General features: G+C 48.4%; 1 protein-coding gene across 3 annotated transcripts in view; it reads left to right on the forward strand.

Moving 5' to 3' along the window:
* GRM7 (glutamate metabotropic receptor 7) overlaps positions 1-23,959 on the forward strand; it is an 862,221-nt gene that overhangs the window by 812,993 nt on the left and 25,269 nt on the right. The window contains exons 9-10 of one of the 3 annotated variants that reach the window (XM_055136457.1): positions 7,134-7,380; positions 12,637-12,729. The exons of 1 other annotated variant lie outside the window; for it this stretch is intronic. In XM_055136457.1, the coding sequence (XP_054992432.1) occupies positions 7,134-7,380; positions 12,637-12,707 (318 nt within the window). In that variant the 3' untranslated portion in view covers positions 12,708-12,729. The remainder of the gene's footprint in view (positions 1-7,133; positions 7,381-12,636; positions 12,730-23,959) is intronic. One more of the 3 variants, XM_055136459.1, reaches the window with a different exon arrangement.

Consider the following 23,959-nt stretch of genomic DNA (forward strand, 5'->3'; position numbering starts at 1 on the left):
CTTGTTCTTGCTTTGAGAGTAATATGTTTTGTTCAACAAGAACTTAATAGGAGCATATTTTGTGGCAGACCTCATGTTCATTATCCAGTAAATTCTCCTGTAACATTTCATGTGTTAGACAAAGGAGTGGAATAAACAACTAGATTTATCAGGGGTGGAATGGGTGGGAACACACACACACTAAAACAACAACAAAAAAACCATGATCAGTATGAAGATGTCTTAAATGTTTGGGAAGGGATTTACCAGATGCTCCAGTAATTCCACTCCTACAAGTCTATCTAAAGAACCCTAAAACTCACCTATGTTCATTGCTGTACTATTTACAAAAGCCCAAATCTGGGACCAGCCCAACAGGTGCGTGGACACAGATGTGGTCTGTGCTCACTATCGAATGCTACGAGCTGTGAGAAATGACGGAATCTTGTCACTCGCTAGAACCTCCAACGATGGAATTGGAAGTCATTATATTAGGGGAAATAGAATAAAGACAAATATCAGAGCTCAGAACAGAAAGTGGAAATATGTCTTGGACTCTGGCACCAGAACTGAGGTTTTTGGAGTAGTGCTAAGTGGACTGAAAGAGTTTGTTGGACAGTGGTGAGGGATGTTGGCACTTTTCTGTGGTAGCATGTAAACATTTACTCTTAACGATCATTCAACAAAAAAAAAAAACTGAATCTTTTTTTAAAAAAAATATAGCACTGTACTGTAGCACTGTCTTCCTGTTGTTCATTGATTTGCTCGAGCAGGCACCAGTAACGTCTCCATTGTGAGACTTGTTACTGTTTTTGGCATATCGAATATGCCACAGGGAGCTTGCCAGGCTCTGCCATGTGGGTGGGAGACTCAGAGCTTGCTGGGTTCTCCGAGAGGGATGGAGGAATCAAACCCAGGTTGGCCGCATGCAAGACAAATGCCCTACCCACTGTGCTATCGCTCCAGTCCTTAAAAAAAAATGTATAGGACTCTAATAAGACGGTGGTATAGTTTTACATATGCCAAATGGCTAAGAAACGCAAGATTACAATAAACATGGTGTTGAGCCATAATCAGAAGGTGTTCACACGAAAGCAGATGTCTGAGTGTGGCTTGTTGTGAGTCATTGTGGAATCGTGGGCATGGAGCCCGCAGGTGTGGGAGCACTCTGCACTTCCCCCGCTTGTCTCACCTGGGGCCAGTTTACCTACCATGCCCCTCCAGCAGCTCTTGCAGGAGAAGCCACGCATCCGCAAATGTAAACTCTGTACACTCTGCTCAAATTATTCCCAAATGTGTAAACCTCATTGGGCTGAATTTGCATTTTCCAGGCAAGCACTGTAGTCTGACTGATGGCCTTTTAAGCAGAGCAGGTGGTGTGCTCTTTGGGGTAGTAACTGTGGAAGGGGCTCAGCGGCATGTCCTGGCAGGGAGGAGAGAGACGGACAATGGGGTGTCAGCTATGCAGAAGCAGAACTGGGTGGGGGAAGAGCTTTGCAGGAGGATCGGGAAGCAGAAGTGCTATATATACATCGTGAGAAAAAAAAAAGGCAAGCAATGTATCCCTTATGTAGTAGTAAATTCCTCACGCCTTCCCTGTCCATTAAAAGATAACCCCTTCCATGGCAGAAATATGAGCATCTTCACTCATCCGTAGCTGAGGTGATTCTGTAACTGCTGCCACTGCTGGTCTATCAAAGATGGGGGAGCTTTAATGGGGTGAACAGACCAACAGAAAGAAACGAAAGACTCTGAATTCGCAGCATGTGGTCCTGAGTCAATTATCTCATATCAATGGAATTCACCAAATAGCCCCAGAACTCTGCCTAATTGGATTTTATATAGATTAAGGTGGTCATTTATTAGTATGTATATATATTTAGTTTGTTTTTATAGCCTACGCTTATTAAAGACATCATACATCACAATGAGACAATTTTGATGAGCCCTGAAAATCTGAAATTGGTTGTTTTCCCCCTGAAAGTTCCCATTTCATACAGATCTCTCGGTCCTGCAAAGTTTTTATCTTTGCCTTTTATTCTTTGGACTGGAGGATGAAGAATACTCTGGATTTCAAAAAAGTTTAAAACCTGTCAGTGTTAACAACTATTAGCAGCCTGCCAGGAAGTCTCTCAAAATTGTCTTCAGTGAAATCCACTCCGCAGCTTACTCAGAAGAATTTGCAAATTTCAAAGTGTTCTCTGGAACACTAACAGGTCTTCCACTCTCTTGGTATTTTAGCAATCATGAGTTAGACAAGAACTCAGCTAACCCGAGACGCTACTCGGCTGAAAAAGCAGCAGTGACATTGCCTGCTAAGCCCCCACATTTGGTCTGACAACGAACTCACGGAACATGATGAGAAAAATGCATGGAGCAGATTCAATACCAGCCTAAGCCCAGTTAAATAGATTATTCCTGCACCTTCTTCCCACAGCACCTGCTGATACTTTTCAATCGGATGAGACACAAAGAAACTGGTCTTTATAAAGGCAAAAGACTTACATGATCTAAAGAGAAAGCAGAGTATAGCAGAGATTTTTTTAGACACTATAACCAATTCAATCAGTGGACTGGAACAAAGTCCAAAGTATATGAATGTGATCATTACAGTAGCCCTGTTTTCGATCTCCATCACAACCAGCTCATTTCCCTATTGGACAAAAAGTGTATATTTGCAGCTAACATATTTTGAAGCATAACAGATTTTATTTGGGAGTTTGGAGGAAGTGGTGAGAAAGAGAGAGAAAAGAACATGCTTGAGAGAAAATGCAAGAATCTCCAGAGTGGAGAGGGAGCCTTGGTACACTGGCATTAGACATGAAAGTATGAACGTCCATACTTCATGCTTTGGGACACACCCGGGGATTCAGGCACCACATGTACTTGGCAGCAAGCCACGGGCACAGGCAGCATATGTGCACAATTCCTTTATTCAAGTTGGTTTCTATAGGGCTTTCCCAACCTTATATGGGGTTTTCTACTTGGGCAAAAGTTCGTTGCTAGAGTGGTTGCCAAGGGGGTAAGAGTTGGGAGTAGTTGATGGTCTTCTTTGAAATTCCTTTCCTGCTGGAGCTTCTCTCCCAGGGGTGTCCAGTTTAGCAGCTAACGTTTCAGAGTTACTCATATATGACATATTTTGAAGTGTGTTTTAGATGTTAATTAGGTTTGCAAAATATGGAGGAGGAGATGCTGGTTTTATTTTATGAATGAAGTACGAGAACTACTCCAGGCAAGGATTCCATGCATCAGAGTTTGAGACATTGTTCTAGAAACTTCTCTAGAATATTATGGAAAGCTCTTTTCTGGCCTGTGCCTACATTCCTATTTAGACACTCTTTGGTTATGACAGCTGAATGGCACAAGGGGAGTGTTAGAAAAGTCACACCTGGACCAGAGAGATAGGGAGTGGATAAAGCTCTTGCCTTGCATATGGCTGATACAGGTTTTCTTTGATATCCCTGGCACCCCATATGATTCTTTGAGCTCTGCCGGGAGCAATGCCTGAGCACAGAGCCAGGAGTAAGCCCCCTGTACAGTCTGGAGGAAAAGAGGGGGAAGGTGTGTGTGTGTGTGTGTGTGTGAGAGAGAGAGAGAAAGAGAGAGACAGAGGGAGGGAGGGAGGGAGGGAGGGAGGGAGGGAGGGAGGGAGGGAGGGGAAGGGAGGGAGGAAGGGAGACTAAGATGATGCTAAAATTAAGATTTCATTGATCAAGGCATTTGGAGATCCCAAAGTTGTACTCCTTATCCTTGTTTTACCACAGAACTGGTCCAGGGAGCATTGGTGGCGAGGGGGGTTATTCTGTGTGGGTCCTTCACCCTCCAGAATAGGAGAGGCAGGGGCCAGCCTGAGGAGTGGTTTCTTCTCAGCACAGCTACATGCTTGCCAGGACCCCCAGACTGAGGAGGGAGACCATAGTAATTGCCCACAGCCTTTGCTGCTCTAAAGACATCACACAGAAGATACAATAAAATGGGGTGAGACATGCAAATCAATCAGGACATATTTGACAGTGAGCACAGACCAAGAGCATGGGACTGAGAACAAAGATGCCACTTTTCTAAAACAATCCACCATAAGAACTGTCCGTAGGGGATGAGCCTTCTTCTGCAGCCAGGCTTTGTTCCACCCTGGGGGTTCAGGTAGGGAGGTGGGCTATAGGCTGAGAGTCCATAACTTTCACTTAATCCTCACTATGTACTAAAAACTACTTGACTAGCATGGCTGGGTCCTGTGCCACACACTTTATAAATACAGACTCATTCATTCATCGAGACAACATCCTGACATTTAGAGATGTGGCAGGCAGTAATTTGGCCAAGGTCATAGAACTGAATGTAGAAGAAAATGAGAACTGAACGCAGACAGAGGGGTCTCGATACCCCCTTCTGACCTACTGTGAGATGGAAAGAGGATGGCATAAGTAGAAATTTTGTGGGTGGCATTCATGTTAATTTTCAAAGAATTCTAAAGTAGTTGACTAAATTTTCAGACCAAACTACCAAAGTCTCAATGGGCTGGAGTTTGAGATGACAAGAATCAATGCTCCATCTAATGAAGAATGAATAAGTTTTGTAGGTGCGCGTTGCTGAGTACCCCTTGTTGAGGTCTATGCATGCGTGCACACAGATGCCTGTATATACATAGCTCTCCCACAATAGCAAATGTGCATGTAGTTGATGGGGATGCATACGTAACCCAACCACATAACACAATGGATGATACAGAATGATTTTCTCCTGAGTGGAGAAGCAGAAACCAAAGCTAGGCCCCTGGGGTTTGGCCTGAGTGCCTTTCCCTCTTGGCCTGGCTCGGCCAGGTTTGCAAAATGTGTAATGGTGTGATAACTGCAGTGGACATGAGGGGAACAAAGGCTGTCCTGGTCCATACAGGCCGGTGGTCATCCAGCCTCTCCAGAGTGGGGCATGGCGTCCAAAGTTTAACACTCTCCCTGAGAAGGGGTTAAGTCTTTGAACCATGTTCTTACTCAGAAACAAAAGAATTGTGAATTCAGTATCACTGGCCTGTTTTGTAGTTGCGGTACACCATGCAGCAGCTGGCTGCTCCCGAAAGTGCCCAGAGAGGCACTCATTCAAGTTCATATTTGCTGGAATGGCAAAGTGTTGATTTCTTCCCTGGGACTGTTAGCAGGGATGAGTCCAGGCCCTCAGTAGGGCTGATGAAGTGCTCAGGTAACTAGAGAATAGCTATTTGATCTTGGGGTGATATATGGAAAGGAAACTCTTTATTCCACCACAATGTGTCTATCCATCGGACTTTCTCCATGTCCACTCAGCTGGTACAGCAGGTATAGCTACTGGACAGATATTCGGGGTCCTACTTCATTTCTCTTCACATCAGGAAAACAGTTACATGATCAGGAGTATCTAACCCCAAACCCTGCACAGCAGGGATGTAAAGAAAGCTGTTCTTTGGGAGTATCACTTGTTCACTTGTATCACTTGTCATCCCGTTGATCTTCGATTTGCTTGAGGGGGTGCCAGAAGCATTTCCATTCATCCCTGTCACATACTAGTGTAGCCCAATGATATCTGCTCGCTCCAGGAACATGATGAGCCTCAAACCATTCATTCAGGGTTTTTATGAAGAAGTCTGACCATCTCATTGGTGGGCGGCCACGCGGTCTTTTGACATCCCATAGAATCCCGTCAGTAACAGCTCTAGTCCAGCAGTCGTCTCTGAATTGTATTACGTGTCCGGCCCATCTGACTTTTGACACCTTGGCAAACGAGACAGAGTTCTTTGGGAGTATGGAAATAACATGATCCAGATCTGAGTTGGGAGTGAGGGCTTCCCTGGGAAGGAATTTCTCAGTGAAAAACAAGAGCCCAAGAGGACCAGCCTTGGGAAGGTCCCTAGACTACATGCACGTAAGCATCCTGACCTGAAGTAATAGTGATACGGATGGTGCCCAGGGAAGTGAGGGGAGGACAGTGAACGGGTCTCACGAAGCAGAGCACAGACCACTGGGGTCTATCGACCCCTTTAATGATGGGTAGCTGCTCCCCAAGGAGCATTGAATGACGGGTCACGTTTTCACTCCTGTGATGGTTCACAGCAGCTCTTTTTATTAACAGCATGGAAATTTACTCTTAAATGTATGGACCTACCTACTCATTGAATTTTTCCCCCATTTTGAGGAATGTGTGATAAATACGTAGTTAGGTCAGAGCACCTACTTTCCAGATGCATACTGCAATGGTCATGTCTGTGCTCTGGAATGATCTCCAGTCGGGTTGATTGGAATCTCTTTCCTCTTCCATTCAGCCTGGCAGCAGGATGTGTAGACCATAAGCGTACCGGTGATGACAGCATTGGCTCAACACAGCTGGACCCGGGGAACAGTCTGTGGTTTCCCCTAAGTGACCTGAGTTCCCCACACTAGTCATGTCTTTCCCCATGTATAAGTGAGGCAGCAATGTGTGCAATGTGTGGTGCGTGACTTCTGCTGACTTCCTAAGGGAACAAAGGGGTCAAGGACAGTTGTGTGGTCACCATTATTTAGATAACATAGAACCCAGTGACATACATATGGCACCCTGTTAGCAATGTGTCAGTGCAAGCAGAGTGGACATGCCAACACCACTAGGTCTTAGTACCTTGCCGTGGCGGGGGGGCGGGGCGGGGGGAGGTGGTGTTTGAAGTCAGAATATAGCAGAGGGGGCGCTTTTCATGGACACCCCACTTACCACTCTATGAGATTTCAAGTAAGACCTCAGAGTCTCTATATTGAAAAAGAGTGCGAGGGTAATCCTCCCAGTGTGTGTATGTTTAAGGGATAAAAGGATCTCTTATTCAAGATGACAAATATCTGTGATCTTTACATCCTCACAGTCAGCTGCCAGTTCTGATAAGGGAACTTCAAATCTGATTAAAGGGCTACCTGAAATTCCCTGTAAGAGACTTCTCCAGGGCAGGCAGACACCCATGCCACCCCGTCACGTGAACACAGGAGTCGACACCCCAACACACGTGGACGGTTTCACTCAGTCTTCACTGTTCCTTAGAAGGTTCTGGGAGAAGGCTACGCTCTCCCCCTGAGCCAATGTCATCCGAGACATGGCTGTAAGTGTTCAGAGCCCCTCTGCGGTCATTGTATTTGTAATAGTGCCTTGTGTGTTGTGTCTCCTAGCTCTACATACAAACTACCACGCTTACAATCTCCATGAACCTAAGTGCGTCCGTGGCCCTGGGGATGCTTTACATGCCGAAAGTGTACATCATCATTTTCCACCCTGAGCTCAATGTCCAGAAACGGAAGCGGAGCTTCAAGGCGGTGGTCACAGCGGCCACCATGTCCTCGCGGCTGTCACACAAACCCAGTGACAGGCCCAACGGTGAGGCCAAGACAGAACTGTGTGAAAACGTAGACCCAAACAGTAAGTACCTCTTTTTTCCTTCCTCCTTCCCACCCTGCCCCTGGGAAAGGCGGTGAGCTGACGGCTCCCTGCGGAAGCTCTGGCAATCCTTCCCAGGAAGTGGGTGCATGGCAACCTTTGTTCTTAGGGCTTTGCCTCGGTCTCGAGACCATCTTCCTTTTGCTCCCTTTTGGCAAGAGGATTTTAGAGGTGCTCTGCTCAGCAGGGTGAAACTTCCCATTTTTCCTGACTACTTGTTCTTTGGTACCAATTCCTCCAAATCTGCCAGGTGCCAGCCCCTCTCTTGCTCCCCTCCTGGTAGAATAACTTACTATCAGGGGCTCCTCATTGTCCTTTTGTAGCAGGAATGAAATGGGACTAGTTAAGAACTTCACAAGCAGGAGCATGGAGAAAGGAGCTTTGACTCTTCACGGATTATTACATTTTAAGGTTTTTCTTATTCAGTATGAGATATCGAATAAAACTGGCCAACATCCTTCCAGGCATGCAGAGCCAACATTCCCCCACACACACCCCATACTGATACAATTTGCATGTGATATAAACGCCTGCTGCAACCTGGGAGAAGTTTTATCCCGTTGAAAAAAAAGACACTGGGGATGGATGAGGGATGAACTCCCTGACTTGTCATGCTCTGTGGCATACTGCAGCTCCTGAATGGCCTTAAATCAGTCCCACTGAAAACAAAGGAGACATTCATGCAGCAAAGCAAGGCGCATGGGTAGAACAGGGCGCAGTTACCAGGGAGTTAAATACAGAGAAATTCTGTGGCTGGTTTCACCAACACCATAGTAGTAAGAATGAATTTTAGGTGCAAAATATGATTCCCAAGATAGGTGCCTTATCTCAGTCATAGTTCGACCAGTTCCATGTGAAATGATGTAGATGCCGGTATTTTTATAGTGGAGGGAGGATAGTCTTCCGTTATGTCATTTGACATATTGCTTTTCAGTTATGAAGTTATTTTGTTGTAGCCAGAAGCACATTGCCAAAGTCCCTATCCTAATTACCCACGGGTGTTACCTGTGTGCTCTGCAAATGAGAGGATCTTCTGTATACAGGGGGATCTGGATTTCTTCCTGACATATCTTGTGCAAGATCCGTGAGCTCGGCCCTATTGCAGTTGGTTGAGTGAATATTATTGGACCTATTAAGACAGTGAAGATGAGTGAGAAAGTCTGAGTCTTCACAGTGGCTATCCAATGGAAAAGATTCTGGGACAGGTGAAAGGAGAAGACTACGGGGGGAAAGGAAAGAGACAGAGCACTGTGCAGGCTCTGTTCCTCTTCAGAGCCATCTAGTGCCGAGGGATCTGGGCGTCACTGAGATGTACACAGAAACGTGGCTTGAGAGAGACCTAGGTTCAAATCCAGCCACTTCACTTACCACCTATGTGGCTTGGAACATCATTGAGCTTTCCCAAAGCTGAGAATTTTCCTGTACAAAATGTTAGCAGTGCCATGTGTAAAACATGTATGTTGTAAAGCACCATACATCTTGAAAACAGTACTTCAATTGCATGTTCATTTCTTGCCTCTTTTGAAAAGCCACAAGGCTTTGCCTAAAAGCTGCTTTTCAATTGATTGATTGATTAGGTAGATGTGATAGTCTAGTAAAGGTACATTGAATGTCCCATGAGTGAGTGGAGCTGATCCCCTAAAAATCAATATTCTAATGGACATATTTCTAGCTGTAAAGACAAATATATCTGCATTCGTCTACTTTTGTTGTTCTGTGTTCTAGGATCAGGTTAGTATTTTATGAAGCCCTTATCCTGCCTAGAGATATCCTAGTAACAGTTTTACATTGTTCTGAACCCCCCCACACACAAACTAGGTATTTCTAAAATTAATCAGTAGGAAATATGGTCAAAGAGATTTTTTGGTACTAAAAATAATAACAAATAAAAAACATCATGGATTTAGACAATCAAGTCAATAATATGCTGCTAAAAATGATTCACTTTCCCAAACAATTTATGCTGTTAACATTTTTGTTTGTTTTGGGACCACAACCAGTGGTGCTCAAGGGTCACTACAATGTTGTGTGTGTGACTAGGCTCCTGCATGTACATCCAATACACTAGCCCTTAGAGCAATCTCCTCTCCTCAGCCTTCTGCTGTTAATGATTCATGATGAGGCTGTTTGGAGAGTTATAAAGAAACTTGTTACAATGCTAATAATTACTCTAGTAATAGAACCCAGAGGAAGACTCCCAGAATGCTTTGGGTGAAACTCTTTCCTCTCTATCATACCTCTAGAGAAAAGCTTTATTATTTGCATGTGGCTGATGAGACTGAGGCTTTGTGACACTGTATGACAGGACCTAAGTACACACACCACCTTCCCTCTGAGATTGGACTGATAGCCAGGTCTGGCCCCCACACCCATTCTTGTCACTCTGGCTGCTCTGCTTCTTAGAACAAGAGTGGCATACCATTATCCCAGCACCAGAAGAACCGCTTTGACTCCCACAGCAATGACAGTTTGAATGTAAAGACTGAATGATGGAGAGTGACAGGATTTTTTGGTTAAATGTGGTGTGAAATGCACTGGCGCTTGCTGTGCTAGCACTCAAAGAAGGCTGCGCTGCTAGCTGTTGCATTTTACTCACTCAAAAATGCCAATATCTTGTTCTCCACATCAGTCAGCGCCATTGACTCCATTTAGAATTTGTACAGTGCCTTTTCCTGGAAAAGGTACAGTTTGCTTTTGCTATGGTGTCTACACAAAGCAAAGAGCAGCATTTCAAAACTGAAGCAAAATCAGATGGAGTCTTTGTCTCACAGCTAGTGAAAAGGCATTTAGAATCGATTCCGGCTCCTTTGGGTTGCTGCAGATGCCCCATAAAGACTATGACTAGGAATTCACTGAAGCATTGGAGGAGACTTAGGCACCTCCAGATGTTGGGAATTCTGACCAGCTCTCAGAGGTTCCAAAGAGGAATCAAATGACACCTGCATTTCTATTGACAAAATCTGTCAGAAATTTCTGAGGTGCGGGAAATGTCCCAGGACTCTGTGCCTGTACAAGTGATGCCTGAGCACTTAGCGTATGGTCACTTGGCTGCAAAGATGCACTTTCGATATCACCACATTATAGATCACTGAACTGTCAGTAGTTGGAGCTACCCTATTGTATTGGACAGAAGAGCAGCTCTAGAGAAATTCTGGCTGACAAGGCTGGAAGTCCGCCCTAGGGTGCCCGGTCTTCCAAAGTTTTAGCACTGAACTTGATTTGGGACCAAGTTGAATTAAAGGAGAAGAATATTTTAAATAAAACGATTGCTAACAATGATTTCAGATTATCCTTATTAAAGAGCCATCCTGAGGGAGACTGGGGCATCTCTGATGCCACAGTGATGTTTGGAATATCAGTCCCCGGCAATGCAAACCCTGTGCAGAGGCGAGTGGGTCCTGGTGGAAAATTCTGAAGCAGGAGCTCCTAGATTCTGTTAAATACCAAATACAACTCAGTCACCTCCGATTTGTGAACTTGGGCAACAGAGACAACAGAATTGTTTGCTGAAATCAAACTCTGCGGTTAACCAGAAACAAACCAAAGCCACAGGCCCTGTACTGGCAGAAGGGAAAGGGTCTTCTAGGGAAGGCTCCGCAGAGGCCTCCCAAAGGAAGGAGGTCAGGTCTAGAGGGCGAGGAGCAGAGTCAGTAACGAAGGGGAAATGCCTTTGCCCATCACTGTGTCACCTCCAGCGCTCTCATTGGTCAGCCCTGCTTCCTCATCGCCACTGACCGTCTGCTGCATGCCTGACCCTCCCATCCAGCTACCGTCTGCGGTGACAAACTGCTTTCATCTGGGCTTAGGTGGGCCTCTCATTGGCCTCTCTTTGCCCCAGAAATTCATTTTCCCCTCTTAGGTGGTTTCAGTGAAAATTCTGTTCTGGCAAACACACTATGAGGAACAATAACAAAAAAAGTGAATCTCAAAATCCCAACGGAGGTCTAGTGGGCATTTGGTGGGCATTGAAGGGGGTCCCTGCTACTTGGTACCTCAGCTTAGAAGCCAGCAGATCCCTTCAATGTGGCTCACTTGCCAACTGCATTTTTCACTCCTGCCAGCTCAGGTTCCCATCTGAGGGGCCCAACCTGCAGGTCTGCCTATACCATTGGGAGCGGTTCAGCCTCCTGCTCCCAAGGAGGCAGCTCCTGCCCCAACCCTCACATCCATGTCCTGCTCCCTGCACTTCCCATCTGTGGCTCAGCAACTGTGTGTTCACGGCCCTCGGATCCAAGGCAGATGAGCAGGAGGACAGAGCTGGGCTTGGGGCTTAGCAACGCTGAGGGTGCTGGCTTTGCCAAGCTGGGTGTGAGCAGTTGCACGGGCTGCTCGGAAGCAGGCACTGTGTGAATAGCCCTCGGCTCTGCTCACTGTGAGCCTGTGAAGCCTCCTGGTTCGCAGAGATGCAGGGTCCCAGGTCCCCATTGTCCTGCCCCGACGTCTATTTTTTAAGCTAGTGACCCTGCATAGTGCAGAGACCCAGGAGCTGCCAAGCAAGTAGTCGTCTGAGCCTGGGACACACTGTCCGTTGGCTCTGAGCATGTCTAGCCACCACACTAGCTGTGACAGGGTGGTGGCATGGGCCAAGTTCTTGGGAAGCAGGACCATGGGCAGCCAGGAGACAAGATTCCAAATCAGTTATTTTAAAGATCCGTTCCATTCTTACTCCCTTTTCCTACCCCTCTTTGCCTGGACTCTATCATACAGATTAAAGACTAGTGCTATTTCCAAAGAAGCAGCTAGTACAGAACTATCATGGTCAGTAGGTATTTGATTTAAAAAAACAAACAAACTGCCCCTCAATCTGCTGGAAAATGGATGTGGCCATCAAACCCTGGGAAGTTCTGGAAGACATTCCTGCGCTGTGCTGGTGTGTTCTGGGTTTTGTTCCGTTTGGCTTCTGCATTAATTTCGACCCCAAACATTTCCAACTCAATGCTGTTCGTTTCATCCTTCCAGACGATCTCATGGGTGGGGCAGCTTGGCTGGACGAAACTGTGACCTAGGGGGCTGGGTCGGGAGGAGGAACACATGAGAAATACATGTAAAACCCAAATCGCCCTCCCCGGGAGCCTGCAGTACTCCCCAGTTCAGAGGTGCCCGGAACACGGTGACCTGCTCTGCCCGAGTCTAAGGTCTCCGTCACAAGCTCTTCTCCAAATGGAAAAAGAAATAATAAACGGGAATGTTGTGTGCACATTTATTTTATACATACCTGTATATTTACTTTTCCTGTAGACTGTATACCACCCGTAAGAAAGAGTGTACAAAAGTCTGTTACTTGGTACACTATCCCACCAACAGTATAGCTTTTGCCTGCTTTCCCAAAAGGTAAGAAACCGTCTAATTTCTACTTCTCTGTGTGTGCCTGTCTCCGCTGAGAATTCAAAATGTCTCCATGAACACCGTGCATGACCACATGTGAATCTATTTCCCCGAAGGAATGTGTTTCCCAAGACCATCTGCTTGCTGAGCGTGCTGCCAACAGCTGCTGTGGGTCTCGTGCCTGGTGTACCTCTGGAGCACCTGAGTGTGGGTGTGTGTGCCCCTGTCTTTGCTCAACACGGAGCCAGCATGGCCGAGCTGGTGGCTCTTGACACGAGCTCTTGATACAGTCAGTGGAGCGCTGCTTTGAGACAATCACCCCTGAGAGGCTACTGTTGAATAGAATGAAGGCTTTACATCCCCAGTGTTGAATTCCTTTGAAAAATAATCTAGCGGTGTCATCTTAAACCCCAAATGGTCCTGATTCCTTTCTGTTTTGCAGCAAAGAAGTAGACAAAAGGGTTTGCTGGCAGTGTATAAAATGTATTAATATGTATTAACTGTGACTTGGGGCTCAAAGAGAAACACAGGTCAACAGAGTTCAGCCCTTTCACAGCTGCAAAGACTCATTGAAGACCCCCGAGTTTCAAGACGAGTTTCGCCGTCACTTAAAAACCCAACAGTTGGCACTGAACACGCAGGGGATTCAAACAAATCACTTAGAAGAAATGGTGAGTGGTGTGGTATGTGTGATGGACATGAAAAGATGAAGCCAAGACCACACTATGGTCCCCAGGGAAGGCTGCTGTTGGACTCAGGGCTATCACTAAAGGATGTATCACCTGCAAGAAAGGTGGGTAGTGGTGGTGGGAGGAATAGGGGGAAAAAGGATAGTTTGTAGTAACAACATTATCATCAACTCCCTGTTTCAGCCTAACCAAGTTACACGGCATCTTAATATCACTGACTTTGACCAGCATTCTTATCCAGTCGAACTTGGGGTACAACAAAGGAATGGAAAATAAACACAAATGAGAGTAAACTTATTAAAATCATGTGGCGGCTTTGAACACAAGGACCCTTTTGATTTCCTCTAATCCTCCTTTGTGCTTATAAAATGGAGACCCAGTGAGATGCTAAGAGGGCACAGAAAGGTCAGCGCAGGAGGGGATCTGCTTCCTAACCTGAGCTGGTCTTTCTCTTCGGGGCTGCTAAATAGAACTTTTATCAGATCATCACTGAGCTGTTTTCCAATTTTGCATTCCTAATGGTATTCTGAATACAAATAATATCTTGTTCTTAAAAAAAAAATTCATTTAGCACTGTAGGACAGGACCAGAGTACTTTTCGAGTAATTACATTTCCTGTTGAGTTTAGATGAATGCCAGCAACTTAGTCTTTCATTTCAGATGTTGTGTTCACATCACTATTGCCTTTTTCCATGTCAACATGATCCGTCCTGGTTTCTAAATGGGGCCTTCTCTTCTCCCACTGAACAGAGAACTGTATTCCAGGGAGACGTCAGGGTTTTGCAGTATAAGTTCTTGTCAAAAACACTGCAGCTCGTCTCTTGCGGGATCCTTTTACTGCATGAGACCGGAGGTAAATAATGAGGAAGCACTTTCCCTGGGCTAACAGGACAGATTGTACTGCATCTGCCCCACTTTCTTTCCAGCCTCACTCTAACTTAATGCCTTGTGGCTTAAAGGGTGCAAAAGAAAATGGGTGAGGTTAGACTTTCTACTACACTGAAAAATGATACTTGCTGTTTAGCAGTCAGCACTTTGTTTTTGGCCAGGATGGTCTTGTTTCAAAGATTATGAGTAAAAATGTAATTTCGCATTGAGAATATGCTTCTTTTTCTGTCCAGTGGAAGATAACTCCAAGTTAGTCGTATGTGCTTGCGTCGCCTTTATCCCATCTCCGGAGAAGACTTTAATTTATGTCACATTTGTTCCAGTTGAGGAGCAAATCTTGTTCAAGATGCAGTGAGAGGAGTGTGCAAGGAGAAGTTTACGTTTCGTGTGTGAATCCGTTTCCGTATAGTGGTTTCAGAGAGACAACATATAGAGTAACATAGGAGGGAACTTTTGTGCTTCTGTGTTTACAGTGCAAGTTCAATTTCTAGCACTAAGGTCCCCTCTCACCTCCTGCTGGGGACAGTCTTCAGAGGCCCTGCTCAGTGCACCACCCTCCCAACGGCCCCTTGGCCAGGAATCCCAGCCCAGTCGCACTACCTGCATCTTTTGTCTGTTTGCCCGTGTGAAAACTCCCTGATTTGTTACCAGTCCAGCAACAGTTATTGTATGATTAATCGGGTACGGTCGCCTGTTCAGGAACCAGGTGGTTTGCTTAGGTGGCTAAGCAAACGCCACGGGGTTTGCTTAGGTGACCTGTCCTCACACCACGAGGTGTGTGCTGATTACACAACTTGAGCGGTCCTCTTGCAAATGTAGGCGCAGGAGAGCCCTGAGTCAGCTCTTGATGAGGGATGTGCTTCCGCCAAGAACACAGTATAAGGCTATCAACATCTTACAAAAGTATTAAGTGGTTTTGTACGAAGCAGTACTATCATTTCCTATAATACCCACAATGGGACCTTTTCTCATTTTTTAAGCTTTTAGGAAAGGTGTGAACCAAGTTTTTGTATCCTGTTGAGACACATTCCTTTTTAATGTTCGCTGTGGTCTCTTGGAGGTAAGTGGAGACTTCCTCAATTTAGAATCCACTTGGCAGCACTAAAAAGTTTATCTTCACAGAGTATCACCCAAACTTTAACCCGGAACTGGTATTTAAGGTGTGACCTGGAATCACCTTAGAAATAAATGCTGTGATAAATCTTTGGGGAACATATTTCTTTCTGCCCAAAAGCTCCACGACACACTATCTTTTCTCTCAGCAGAATCCTCAAAAGCCAATTAATATTTGACATCTCTGGTCGCTGTTCAGTTTTCACTGAAAATGGGTAGAACTTTCACATGCCCGGCATCTCTGCTGGTCCTCAGCGTATGAGAGACACTCTTGGCATGCCCCAAGGTCACTCAAACTGTGTTTGATTGCACGCGTAAGCCCACCATCGGGTGGGATTCATGGACAGTAAGGATATCCTTAAGTTGGAGCAGTCGAAGAAATTTCATCCCGCACCTTTCCTGTGTGCTAGTCTGAACCTTATGGAAGCAGAGACAGAAGCTGACTGTAGCCCCGATCACATGGAATGTTCAAGAAAAGCTTGGCCATGCAACAGCACACAGACGTCTGAGCTGGTCCTCCCTGGGGAAGGACACTGGAAGCTGTCAGGAGAAGAGCCCAGTTGGCACCAGATAGTGGATACATTCTAGTTCATTCCAGGCGAGAACACTTTCATAAGTTCAAGCACTGCATCTGGGGGAGATGGTGCGTTTCTAGGAGACGTCCGCTAGGAAGCAGCATGAATGTGGGTGGGGAGTGAGGAGGTATAATATAGTCATTTCTTTCTCCAGGACTTTAGCAACTACTGCATTCTCTGGATGTGTGTGTGCAGTGAGCTGGACATTCTGGATGCTCCCTGCTGCCCAGTAAATGCCTGGTCAGCCAGGCACTACTAAGAAGCCAAAAATACCGAGTGCACAGCCTTACCGTGAGAACTGGGTACTTCCAGCAAAATCCTCCAGGGTCACAATGATTTCTTTGAAAAGGCAATAGTTTGGACCCCAAAGTCACCGATTTGGAAGTCACAATGGTTACGTACAATTCTGAAAACCCACCAGACAGTCTACACTGCACTTGTGCAATGAAAAAATTCCAAGAGGGCTGGAGCGATAGTACAGCGGGTCGGGCATTTGCCTTGCATGCGGCCAACCCAGATTTGATCCCCAGCATCCCATATGGTCCCCCAAGCACCGCCACGAGTAATTACTGAGTGCAGGGCCAGAAGTAACCCCTGAGCATCTCTGGGTGTGACCCAAAAAGCCAAAAAATTTTAAAAAAACATAATAATTAAAGTCCCAAGAATCCCCCCTCCCTGTCCCTTCTGTATTGTGACTGCAGGGACCGGTGTCCTCCCGTCTGCATCCCTCATGAGAGGAGCCCAGACACGAGGTTGCGGGGCTCAGCACACACCCTGCTGCCCTGATCACGTGGTTGGTTGTAGCACTGGCATTCCCAGCGGTGGTGCCCGTGCCAGGGACGTGAGGCGGCGCCAGGGGCTGTACTCATGGGTGAGGCGGCTCGGGTGAGACACGCTCCACTCGACCAAAGCCCTCGTCACTGGTGCGTCATTAAGCACAGGTTTCCCCCAACTCCATGGCATCTAGTCTGTGGGAGGAAGAATTAAAAGATCCTTTGGTGGTTTTAGGAACCATGAAGCGCAGTTTCATAGCAGCTGCTCTTCGGGACAGGTTGCGTCCCTAAGCCCATTGTCTGTCTTGCATTTCAAGAGCAAAGAGCAGGGGCCCTGAACCCTAAACCAAGTGACCTGGCCAGTCCCTCGCACACCCCTGTTTCTGAGACAGCCAGTCAGAGCCCCTCAGTCCCACAAGTTCCCCCTGCAAAGCCTCAGCTTGGCAGATACTTTCCCCCTCGCATCTGAAACGGGACTTGGTTGCCTTTGAAATGAACTTTCTGCAGGAATCAAAGTTAATCATTATTTCTCTTTGTGATCCACGTGAACAGTCTCATTATGCTTTTACCATTTCAAGCTGAAGAGGGGTTTGGAATTCCCCCATTACACCACTGCTCCTTTTCCCAGAGACCCGGGTCTGTCCCTGCCTCCTGTCGCTGTGCTGTGCCCACTCCTTACAGGAGCAAGCCAGAAAGCTGCACGCCCCCTCCCGTGAGTGCTGGGCCAAGTCTTGGCCAAGGGCTTGCACACCCTTTCCCTGCTTATGTCTCTGGGTTGCTGGATGACTCTGACGAGGGAACGTCCCCCCTGGGGCTTCACTGCCTGGGGCTCAGGGGAGGAGAGAGGTCTCTCGCTACCGTCTCGTTTCCTCTTGTCTAAGATGGGGCGCGTCTTCAGCGGGGAGCCAGGGGCCCAGGAAGGCTGAGCTGGAGAGAGCAGCGAGGCCGCCCTGCTGGCTCCCTCCCGGACTCCTGGTTTGTGATTAAATTGATTTCTGCTTTAATCCACCAGAACAGGCGAGGGCAGCTCAAAGGAAGCCAAGTTCTTCTCAAGCTACAGGCTCTATTTTCAGGAGAGTTGTTGGTCTTGTGAGGGAGATTCATAATTCTTTTTCTCGGTGAACCTGTCAGGGGTTGCCGTCAGTTACCCCCGGACCTCCAAGGCTCAGAAAAGTGGCGGTGGCCTGACCTGTGGGATTAGTTGAGAGTCTCTCCAGGCCAGCTGGCAAGATGAAGAGCCTTTCCGTCCCAGTCCTCGGCCTGTCAGAATGACGGGGTCCCTTGATCTTTGCTTGTGAAAACACATTTTGTTTCCGTTTGAGGCTGGGACACTGCAAGCAAATACCAAAAGCACTCAGAGATGCTCGTAGTTATCAAGCTTGTGTCCCACATCCCTGCCCTGGAGGCCACAGGCTTCACTTCTCCGTCTTCCCGTGGCCCTGCCCAGCAATGCACAGTCACCTGTCAGTAGCAGCTGTGAATCAGGGACTGGTGGCACGTGGCAGAGTCTATATTGTCCGGAGCATTCTGCCGGGCTGCATGTTGTCATCACTTCCAATTGACAGAGGAAGGAACTGAGGTTCAGAGCAGTGAACTGCATTTCCACAACACATTCCGGGTCAGTGCCCCAGCACGTGTCCTCTGTTCAAATTCCTAAGAGGCGTCTCAGAAATGGAAAGGAAGGGCAAGAGACATGGTATCTGGGGAAAACATTGGCCTTGCACATGGCGAGAGTAGCTTTGATCCCTAGCACCCTGTGGGTCCCCCAACCCCCACCAAAAGTGATTGACTCCTTAAGCACAGCAGGGTGTGGCCCAACAATGAGAAAGAAGAAGAAAGGAAAGGAGGAAGGGAGGGAGGGAGGAAGGGAGAGAGGAAGGAAGGAAGGGAGGGAGGGAGGGAGGGAGGGAGGAAGGGGAGGGAGGGAGGGAGGGAGGGAGGGAGGGAGGGAGGGAGGAAGGAAGGAAGGAAGGAAGGAAGGAAGGAAGGAAGGAAGGAAGGAAGGAAGGAAGGAAGGAAGGAAGGAAGGAAGGAAGGAAGGAAGGAAGGAAGGAAGGAAGGAAGGAAGGAAGGAAGGAAGGAAGGAACCTTCCATGCCTGGGGTTCACCAGCCATACTGAGTTCAGCCAGTTCCATGAAGCTCATGGGCTCTGTGCAGTTACACTGTGGCGGGCCACTAGCCTGGCCTATGACCCAAGCAAGAAGAGGAGCGCCCAAAAAGATGGCACTGCCTTGGCACAGAGAGGTGAACTCAGGCTTCTCTCCCCGGCCCTCCCTGCCCTGCCCCGCAGCAAAGCTCTGGGAGGAAACAGGCCGCCCAGCTCATGTCAGACTGGCCCTCCCGAGTCAGAGTGAAACACGCTCCATGATGCACAAGAAACCTAATTCCTCCTCCCCCACTTTAGGTCAAGGGTAAGCATTACTTGGTGATTGGAGACCCCAGATCTCTTTCTGTCCCGGTGAGAACATGCATCACCTGGCCCTGGGCCCGGCCAGGCAAGACACTCGGCTGAGGCTCCCTGGAGGCTTCTTCCAGCTGCTCAGGATCTTGGCACACTGACAGCCCGTCTGGGGCAAGTATGGGGCGAGCGTCATCTGGGTGGTCCTCACCATACTACACAGAGCCCCTCCTTACTCAGAAACCACTCTTGGTTCATTGGAATCTTTGGGGGGGGGGGGGCTTCTGGGAAACTTCTGCACCGCCAGCTGGAAAGTGACCCGCAGCTGTGGTGCTGAAGGAGCCCTCGGGACACTGGAGGGGTTCCAGGAGGAAGAGCAGGACTGGCAGAGTCCAGTTCTCCAGCTGAGCCCCCAGAGAAAGGCACGAGGGAGGGGAGCAGGGGCTCGGTACGGAGCCCTCATCCTTCACAGCAGCAGCAGGCTGCCTGGAACAGGGACCGAGGCTCAGGGCCCTCCGTGTCATCATCTGTGATCTGTAACCTCCGTGGCTGGTGAAGACCAAACACGGGGAAAGGATGAGGAACTAGGCTGGGCACGGTCCCGCCGCTGCTGTTTCTCCAGCACCTCAACTGACCCAAGGTTTTTGCTCCAGGAGTGAAGTTGAGGATTCTAAGCCGCCGGGTCCTTTCCCCTGTGCCGGCTTCTCGTCCCAAAGCTGTGCGTGCCCCTTACAAGAAAGTCACGAGTGGTGAAGCCACCGAGCTGCATTGATTTCTGTCTGGAAAACCTGCAGAAGTTTCTGGTTGGTTTTTTTTTTCCGCTTTTTGGGTCACACCCAGAGATGCACAATGGTTACTCCTGGCTCATGCACTCAGGAATGACTCCTGGCGTTGCACCCATATGGGTTTGCTGGGAATCGAACCCGGATCGGTCGCGTGCAAGGCAAATGCCCTACCCGCTGTGCTATCGCTCCAGCCCCGGCAGAAGTTTCTGATTGAAGTATTGACACTGGCCCTCCTCTGGCTCTCACCTCTTTGGTATGGATCTCTTGAGAGCGCCAGAGCCTGAAAGCCCAAATTTCACTGCACTGTCAAAGGGGGAAGTGAGTTGGAGCCCACAGAGCTCCCACTTAATTCAGAGCACAGCCCAGCTGTCCTGGCTCAAGCCACAAATCCATCTGACATGGTAGCCAAGCCCACACTAGATTATATCTATCCCTGAGTTCTCAGATATTAAGGAAATACCATGAACCGGCTTATATCGCCTGCTCACAGCAGGATATCCGTCCAGAAGACTTTGAAAGGACCGTCTGCATTCCTGCGGATCTCACTGAAGCTTCTCTCTCCTTCACCTGGGGCTCATCTGCACAATCACCTCCCCGGGGATCCTGACGCGCCAGCAGATGTGGAAACTTGGGTTAGCTCCTGGCTGCTGGGGTCGCCTAGATGAGCAGGGTGTGATCGATAGGACCACAGTCACTTCCGGAGTAGAGTGGATTCCAGGATGCCAACAGATGTCAAAAAGAAAGACGCCCCTGCATTATGGTCTGCACGATGCCCGCTGTCTTTAGCAAGTCTCCCCAGCTGTCTGCTGGCCCCAAGAGAAGCTAGTTCAAGCAGAGTCTTCTCCCCAGAGACCGTCCCTGAAGCTGGAGCAGGAAAAGAAGAGGCCAATCACAGAGCCGACTCCTGGAGCAGAAAGCACCCCTCCGGTTAAGCCTGGGTCTCCATGACAACACCAGATCCCAGACAGAGTTAGTATTTCTCCTGGTCCTGTGCTCTGTGGGCCAGGAAGGGTCTTTTGCTGCTCACAGGAGCTAACGCCGCCCTGTGCAGCCAGGCCAAGTTATACAGGACGGGAATCTACTCGGAATGTTGTGAGCCTCCAGTTTTCAAAGAAATGGTCATATTCTACTCCTCATTTGGTGTTTTTCTGCTCAGCCAGGCAGTAAAAATGGCCTCGGCCACCACTGTCTCCATTCTTGCTGCTGCTATCTGCGGGATCTGTGAGGACGCCCTGGAAGACGATAGTTCAGACCGAGGCTGCTAAATGCCGCTGTGGATACGGAAGTGGGCGCTTTGCTTACGCTCTTAACAATGCGATTACTTACAGCATCTGGAAGCTGGGCATGCTCGGAGCAACTCCCGGGTCACTAGGACTCATTTAGTTAGTACATAGACTACACCTCACACCGTGCTTGGCATGGGATACGATCTTCAGAGATGGGCTATTACTCATGAATCTCACCAACAGATCTGTGTCTGCTGGGTTCATTCTGTATTCTCCTGCTAGGACTGTCACTGTCACTGTCATCCCGTTGCTCATCGATTTGTTCAAGCGGGCACCAGTAACGTCTCTCATTGAGAGACTTATTGTTACTGTTTTTGGCATATCGAATACGCCACAAGGAGCTTGCCAGGCTCTGCCGTGCGGGCGGGATACTCTCGGTAGCTTGCCAGGCTCTCCGAGAGGGACGGAGGAATCGAACTCGGGTCGCCCGCGTGAAAGGCGAACGCCCAACCGCTGTGCTATCGCTCCAGCCCGCCAGAACTGTAGAAATTAAAAAATCATTCGAAGGAAACTTGAAAGGTCTTCAGCTGCACTTGACATGCGGCAAGCTCACCACAGACAGCTGTAGCCACGGCTCTCAGGCAGAGGGTGACAGAACAGCGCCACGGCCACAATACCACTCTGCCAGACAGCACCGAGTCCCCTTGCCCAAGGAGAGCAAGAGGGAGAGCAGGGGAGGCCTGTATGGAAGAGCACCTTGTTCTGGGCACTCTCCAGCGATTGTGTGACTGGCCAGCAGGATCTCAGAGGGTACCAGGCCCATGTTCTGTTCTGATTGCTGGTGCCAAGCGGCTTACACTGTGGAGTGTGCCATGAATACCGTGAACTACCACAAACCATTTTCTAGAAACGTCTTCCTCTCTGTTGGGAAGGTCCCCCGTTTCCTTCATGCAGGACCTGCAACACACCCTTCTTCCTGAGCTACGGTTGCAGGCACGGAGGGCATGGCACTGTGCTGCCTTGAAACAGAAGTCTGGATCTGGTGACCAGGGGGTTGTATATGGCGTTTGCACACCAATCACCAGCCGAGCTCAAGAGCTGAGCAGCCAAACCAGGTTCACGGTACCCACGGGCCTTCCCCTGGACCCAAGCAGCACATGCCCTGACCCTTCCCACTTGCAATGGTCCCAAGGTGGGAATTTGGTCCTGGAAGGAAAGTGGTTGGTCGCCCCTTCAGACCCAAACTGATGTATGCTGCGTGTCCTGGGTGCCTTCGCCTCCAACTTCACGGCCTGGAGGTGCAATGCCTGAGTGTGACGGTGCAGTCCTGGCAGAAAGCAGCACTGTGTGTCATTTTTGCAACTGGGAGTCGTGTGTGAATTAGGAAGAGTGTGCAGTGCTGAGCAGCATCTCCAAGAGTCCATTTCTTTTTTTTTGGGGGGGGGACGGGGGAGCACAAAACCAGCATGCAAAGCTAAGAGGAGAGCAAGTGTGAGATACTGAATCCCAGAGGGGCCCATCAGCCTGTCAGCCTGGCTGAGCCCAGGGAGACCTTCCCAGCTGCTCGATGCTCATTACTGAACTGGAGCTGGGAAATGGCTGCGGAAGAGACCGAGCTAGACCTGTTTCCTCTGGGAAATCGCATTCAAGCTATGAATTTTTCCAGGAAAAGAAATGGAAACACTCATCATCAAATATCCTTCATAAAATCCTATCTGTGAATTTAGACTCTGGCAGTATAGAAAAAAAATCCAAGGGAAAGTTGTACCCTTAAATAAAAAATTAAAATCAATACCAATAAGTCTCTCAATGAGAGACGCTACTGGTGCCCGCTCGAACAAATCGATGAGCAACGGGTTGACAGTGACAGTGACAGTGACCAATGAACCTATCACTTGCCCTTGCAAACATTTTGTTCTGTGGTTTGCTCCTGCTGGGAAGTCCCACCTCTCACTATCAGAGCTGCCTTCAGTCAGACCCTGACTCATGGGCAGATGGACAAACCCTGGGTGGAGACGAGGCAGGTATTTGTCCGGGTGCCGGTGACCAAGGAGACTGAAAACCTACACTCACCCCTATGCAATCTATCCTTGAGTGCCTCTTCATGGGAGAGCTGTGAAAGCTGTGGGTGGGGACATTTATTTACAAGACACGGAGAAAGAAAGGTCTTCGGCAGAGCTTCCTCAACTCTCCAGAGCTGAAAATCAGCTAAGTGTTTTCTAAGCATCAGTAATGAGCAGCCACAGCCACTTGGGTCTCCATCTGACCAACCATCTCGCTTGGTCAGATGGAGACCCAAGATCCAGGATTCTGGGAGGATCAGGCTATTGGCCCCAGATCCATCCGCTATGCTCTGGATCTCTGTCCCCACGGCCAGGCGGCCAGCGGGCCTGGAGGTGTGTGTGCTGGACCTCCTAGCGGGGTCCCTCTGCGGTCCCTCTAGCTTCTGCCTTCAAGCCAGGGTGGAAAGTGGGGTGTAACAGCCCAGCATGCACCAAATTCCGCCCTGCCATCTTATTTTTAAGCAATCAGTTCTCTGAGGCTTATTATTACCATTGCAATTACACGGGAGATTTAATCAAGTCTGAAAAGATGAAGTTTGCTGTTTCTTTTTGTCTGCAAGTTTTCTCCTGACTTCTGACGGAGCCTGGCCCGGAACCACCCGATCCGATGGGTGGGTGCTGCCTCTTGTTACAGAAAGAGGCTCAACAGCTGAGCCAGAGCAACGTTCTCTGGAGACCAATCTTGCGCCGAGGCAGGGGAAACAGCTGCTCCTACCAGTCATTTA

Source organism: Sorex araneus, chromosome 4 (assembly GCF_027595985.1).
Source record: "Sorex araneus isolate mSorAra2 chromosome 4, mSorAra2.pri, whole genome shotgun sequence".
Taxonomy (NCBI): Eukaryota; Metazoa; Chordata; class Mammalia; order Eulipotyphla; family Soricidae; genus Sorex; species Sorex araneus.